The sequence below is a fragment of the Zea mays genome, chromosome 8 (assembly GCF_902167145.1).
Source record: "Zea mays cultivar B73 chromosome 8, Zm-B73-REFERENCE-NAM-5.0, whole genome shotgun sequence".
NCBI classification, from domain to species: Eukaryota; Viridiplantae; Streptophyta; class Magnoliopsida; order Poales; family Poaceae; genus Zea; species Zea mays.
In genome coordinates, this window is record NC_050103.1 from 28,947,254 (window position 1) to 28,953,690 (window position 6,437).

A 6,437-nucleotide genomic window follows, 5' to 3' on the forward strand; every position below is an offset into this window, starting at 1 on the left:
GTCATTAATGTGGTTGCTGTTGTGTCCTCTGGTGATGTGCCCCTAAATGTTGTTGAGGTTCGGACAATTTTCATCCTTTTTTGTGCAATTTACTCAAATGCTGCCATTGCTTCTTCATTCAAGAAGTTAGTTGTCATGTTGCATGAAACATCTGCTGAAGTTTGATATTATGTATAAGTATATATGTAATTTTAAATCTTTTTGATAAACAATTTATATAAAACTCAGATACATATAGCTTAACAACGACACAACATTTTACCTGAGACACGTGTATTTCTAGGTTGTTTCTCATCAGTATCATATACTTCTTTCACTTTTCAGCTTCTGTGGGTGAACCTCATAATGGACACACTTGGAGCTCTTGCATTAGCAACCGAGCCTCCAACAGACAACCTTATGAAGAGAAATCCTGTTGGTCGAAGGCATGTCAAATGATCCAAAATTTCTTGTTGACAACATTGTGTCCAATACCTATATACTATGCTTTTTTAATTTGGAAACATTTTTACCCATACTTTTCTACTGCAGGGAACCTCTTGTTACAAATATCATCCGGAGAAACTTGTTTGTTCAGGTTAGTATTCCTTCATTATACAGCTGGATTCTGTTAAAAACTCTTTGTTGTTCTGATATGTTTGGAATTTTACACAGGCCCTTTACCAAGTAGCAATTCTTCTGATTTTCAATTTTGATGGAGTAAGGATTCTGCGTCTGCAGAATGAAAGCCGATCTGATGCTGAGAAGATAAAAAATACTTTCATCTTCAACACATTTGTATTTTGCCAGGTGGAGTATTTGTTCTTCAATAATTTAAGAATCATAACAGAACATTAGTGGACGAATCTTGCTTCACCTTTTAGACAAATACATACTGACATTGGATTGTTCCCAAAAGGAAAGATCAATATTAAGTTGACTTTAAATTGATAGTAGTTTTCCCCCAAAAGGGACTAATGTGTACCCTAGCCTTGATACTACATGGATATTTTTCTTCACGTAAGGACTCGTTATAAGCTATTCATTGCTTTACCATAGTCGAATTTCAGGTATGGCATAAGTTATGTGGAAGTTGGTTATATGCGCTTGACTTGGACTGTTTTTGGTCAATTTTCAGTGGCTCACTATTTTTCTTTGCATTTTGGTTTGTTCCAGTAATTTAATGTGGCCAGCTTTAACCTCCTAGAATCTAGGTGTGTGCCCGTACGTTGCAACGGAAACATATAATACAATTGGTAACTTATGTAAGCTGGGGATGAGCATCGACGCTTATTTGACCAGATCTTTTTCTTCCTTGGGGATCTGGGAGTGTTGCAACGGGAACATATAATACCATTGGTAACTTATTTATCGATTTAGGTGGGGCAGCAGGCTGCTGTGCTCTTGGGAGAGCAGCCCGTCTACCACGTCATACAGCGTATCATTGGCTGCGGGGTCGCCATGCCCCCAGTGGCGCTGTCCAGCAAGGAGGGTGAGTATTTGGGGGAGTATCGGCGAAGTATTACTCAGACCATCTAACCAACTCAGCTAATTTGCAGTTCCAGTGAACACAACTGAAGCCGCGTGTATTCCGTTTCATCATCGATTATATGCATTATTATATACAAGTTAATGCAACATAGATACTGCTTTCTACCCACTCAATTCTCCTAATAATATGCATTTACAGTAAATACAACAATCTCCTAGCAACAAAACCTTAAAAAACAGATGTATTCCTGAGCGCGTCACTTGTAGGCGTGAATGTAGTATTGGAAGTAGAAGTCCTGGATGAAGTTGGCAAGCCAGCGGGAGGCAGCGAAGCACAGCACGACCGTCGACACGACCGTGGCCCTCTGAACAGTCGACGTGAGGACCGTTCCATTGGCGACGGCAAGGAACCTGACGACGGCGGCCGAGGCCACCTGCAAGGCAGCCTCGAGCGCCTTCATGGCCTTGAGCGGTGCGTTGCAGCTCCTGCACTGCACCACGTGCGACCAATACCTGCCATGGGCATCCACAGTTATATGTTTCCGTTGCAACGCACGGGCACACATCTAGTTTGTCAAGAAGAAGAATAGGGATCCAGATCCATCTCGCGGGGCATCAGCATGGATGGTCTAGGTACACGCACGATGGATTCAACCGAAAACACCTTTCGTTTTTTTCCTCATTCAGCAATCCTAGCATGCCCGCGAGTCTACATTATTATTACGTCAGATGTGAAATCTAAAGATAAAAAAACTTTTTTGTGTGTTTCACTTTTTGTTACAGTGTAATAGATAGATATTGAAGGACCAAATAGACGACCGGATGGAGAGTGAATGTGAACAAATAAAAAATCTCGTGTTAAAGCACTCTTGGCTTGATTCCCAAACTCAACTCAGACCTCTAGGGGCACCAAAACACTCCGAAATGGTTCAAACAAAGAACAACTCAATCATTTGTCGATTAATTGTTCCAACCAAGTTCGTGACAAGATTATGAGCTCATAAGAACCAAGAGAACTTGGTTTGGAACCCAAAAAAATTAGAGGAAAGCTCCAATATAAGTTCTTCAGAGGCGAGCGGCAGTGCCGAGCAAAACTCCGGTAGTGTCGCTCGACAAGATATGCTCAGATTGACTTCAAGTTTTGCAGGCATCAAGAGTTGAGGAAAAAGTCATTCGTGAAGTCTGAGCGCAAAAAGATAAAAACTTCTGAGTTGGATCCAAAAATTCATATGTGACTTGGTGTTTTGTTAAAAGACCAAATCTATTATAAACTTGACCACGAATCGAATCAGTTCATACGAGAGGTTGCAATGTATCTAGAACAGTTTCCTATCCATATATTATGCCCAAAACATCTCCCAAACTCATGAACTCAAGAATCACCTCAAAGTTTAAACCAGTTGGGTTGGGAGGAGAAGAAGCAACTCAAAAGAAAATATCATCATATTTGCAAAAAAATGAAACGACACAAGGGCCAAGCGTGGTTACACACTCCCCCAAAAAAACCATAAACTTATATGTCAGTGGTTCAAAAACTTATAAGGATCTTCTAGCTAAAATGAGAAAGAGAGGATTACGAACCAAATGAGAGAAATGAAAGCTATAAAATAGATCACTAAATGGTTCGAACCCCGTCTTATTTATTGAAAGAGAAATAAGGTCAAACATTTTCCTAAATAATTTTGGTGGTTGAATTGTCCAACACAAATAATTGGACTAACTATTTTGCTATAGATTATAAATTCTACAGGTGCCAAAGGTTCAACCAAACCAATAAAAAGTCCAAGATAGGGTTCAAAAGATATGAGCAAAAGAAACCGAAGGCTGCCCTGGTCTGACGCACCGGACTGTCCGGTGCACCAGGGTGGATCAACTCCAACTTGCCACCTTCGGGTTTCTGGAAAAGCCACTCCGCTATAATTCACCGGACTGTCCAGTGTGGCACCAGACTGTCCGGTGTGCCAGCGGAGCAATGGCTACAGCGCAACGGTCGACTCCAACGGAAACCTGAAAAGCGCTACAGTGCGCGGACAGTGCACGCAGAGTCAGAGCAGGTGCCAGAAGGCGCACCGGACAGTGAACAGTGACTGTCCGGTGCACCATCGGACTGTCTGGTGGCCCCAGCTGTCAGAGCTCCAATGGTCGAACCCTAACGGTTGGGTGACGTGGCTGGCGCACCGGACTGTCCGGTGCGCCCATCGAGAGACAGCCTCCCCAACAACCATTTTGGTGGTTGGGGCTATAAATACCCCTCAACCACCACACTTCAAGGCATCCAACTTTTCAGCCATTGCATTCAATACAAGAGCTCTAGACTTCACTCCAAGACACAAACAAGAGATCAAATCCTCTCCCAAGTCCGGAATCACTCCAAACAAATAGTGACTAGTGAGATAGAGATATTTGTGTTCATTTGAGTTCTTGTCGCTTGGATCGCTTTTCTTCTTCCTCCATTCTTGTTCTCAAGCAACTTTTAATCAAGCAAGAGACACCAAGTTGTGGTGGTCCTTGTAAGGGGTCTAAGTGACTCGTTGATTAAGGAGAAAAGCTCACTCGGTCTAGGTGACCGTTTGAGAGAGGGAAAGGGTTGAAAGAGACCCGGTCTTTGTGACCACCTCAACGGGGAGTAGGTTTGCAAGAACCGAACCTCGGTAAAACAAATCATCGTGTCATCCGCTTTCATTTGCTTGTGATTTGTTTTCACCCTCTCTTTCGGACTCGACTTTATTTCTAACGCTAACCCCGGTTTGTAGTTGTGCTTAAAGTTTATAAATTTCAGATTTGCCTATTCACCCCCCTCTGGGCGACTTTCAATTGGTATCAGAGCCCGGTACTTCATTATAGTCTAACCACTCGAAGTGATGTCGGGAGCATCCGCCAAGAGGGAGATCGGGACCGGCGACAAGTCCGTAAGCTCCGAGAGAACACACTAGAGGGAGTCCGGCCACAAGCATAAGGAGGAATCCTCTTCCTCCATCAAGACACTACAGAAAGGTGATAAGAAGAAGAAGATGAAGAAAGTGGTCTACTATGAGACCGACTCTTCGTCACCTTCCACCTCCGACTCCGAATCGGCATCGGCCACTTCTAAGCGCCATGAGCGCAAGAAGTATAGTAAGATGCCCCTCTGCTATTCTCGCATTTCCAAACACACTCCATTACTTTCCGTCCCATTAGGCAAACCACCAGTTTTTTACGGTGAAGATTATTCTATGTGGAGTGATAAAATGAGACATCACCTAACCTCACTCCACAAAAGCATATGGGATATTGTTGCGCAGGTGTCACACCCGGGTTTTAGGGGTCCAAAGCCCGGGCGCGAACATAATCACCAGGTGTGCTGGGACCAAGTCTCACACATATGATGAATAATGGCACAGGATCGAATGTCACATCTTTACTATATAACAGGAATTCTGTACAAAATAAATAATTACATTATAAGGAGACAACGGTCCAGCAACCCAAAGTTGACTAGGAGACGACGACCTAGACCTCTCACGAACACATCGCAGCATCCTCCAAGCACCTCATCCTGTGGTACCTGTTCTTGACCTGTGGGGGGGTGTGAGACAGCAAGAGTGAGCTCACATACGTTCATCACTCAACAAGTTGTGGGGAATAATGTGCATGAACTCGCCAAAGGTGGGAGCTCACGTGAAGTGTAAGGCTTACCAAAGAGGATGGTTAGAGCTGAGCATTGCTTTTAAAGTTGGTCAAAATTTTATTAGCAATTACTAAGTATAAGTAAATACCAACCCAATTAAATAGTAGAACAAAAATAACAACCTCACCTGCGATGCAATGCATATGTCAAATTGAGTTTAAGTTTCATAATTTAATCATGTGAGTGTCCGAGCCGCTCATGACCGTGAGCACGGCTAGTATACCAGTTTTACACTCTGCAGAGGTTGCGCATCTTTACCCACAAGTCATGTTACCAATCTGCCAAGGGATCGCGACTTCCCATACACCTCTACCGAGGAGGCGAGGCAGGGTAACACTACGAGGCCTTTACAAAGTTCCACTAGCTTCAGAAAACCCGCTACAGTTTATAGGAAGCTCCAATGCAGGAATCCCTTGCAGGACCGCCATCGCAGCAAAATCCTCCCGAGGGCCTCCCTACACTGACCACTCCCCTACTGCCCTTGCCCCTTTCGGGTAAGGTAGTCTTCCACTAGCTTTCCTAATTAATCGGCCAAGGGCGTCCCATTAAACCCTTGTGGTAGCACTGTTTTCCCGGGTGGTTCTCCATGTTCCAATTAACATAATGATCTTAACATGAACAATAAATAACAACTGATAACAAAAGTATAATCATGAATAGTGTAATCTTCATACCCAAAACCACATAAAGCAATAGCAAGTACTACCCAAAAAGTCCAGTGGTAATCAAGGTATAAAGATAGTCAAACTAGGGTAACCTATTGGGTCCCATCAAAATTAACCTATGCAGATCATTATGATTAATCAGAACATGACTGGGTAAAAAGAAGTGATCAAGGGCACAACTTGCCTGGGACTTGAGATTCCAGGTACCAACTTGCTCTTCAGATGACACGTGTCCTCACGCTAGTCGTAGCAATACAAGCAAATATGGTATAGACAAAATTAACATTACACCAAACATAAGCACAAACTGATTAGTAGTATTCTACACGATGCTACGAGATCGTGGGAACGATAATCACTAAATTCGGGGTTACGGTTATGAAGTTACGATTTTCCGAAGATCCATGTGGTTAAGTATAGAATAGTCTAAGTGCAACATTTTAACCTATATTTCATGACAAAACAAAGTTACTAGATGATAATAAATATTATTGTGAGACTAATGCAAGTAGAATGGATTAAAATGAAGTTACGATTATTGAGTTACGAATTTCTAAAGTTATTTAGCTTCTAGAATAGATTAATTCAAATGAACCATTTTAATTCAAGTTTCATGGTTAAACAATGGTACTAGG

General features: G+C 42.6%; 1 protein-coding gene across 1 annotated transcript; it reads left to right on the plus strand.

Annotated features, from left to right (window-relative positions):
• The first annotated feature begins 311 nt into the window (after nt 1-311).
• Nucleotides 312-852, plus strand: LOC103635009 (calcium-transporting ATPase 5, plasma membrane-type-like). Its single transcript, XM_008657577.2, has 3 exons — nt 312-425; nt 532-577; nt 655-852. The coding sequence occupies exons 1-3, from the start codon at nt 346-348 to the stop codon at nt 835-837; spliced, it is 309 nt and encodes a 102-aa protein (XP_008655799.1). The 5' UTR covers nt 312-345; the 3' UTR covers nt 838-852.
• Nucleotides 853-6,437: the final 5,585 nt, after the last annotated feature.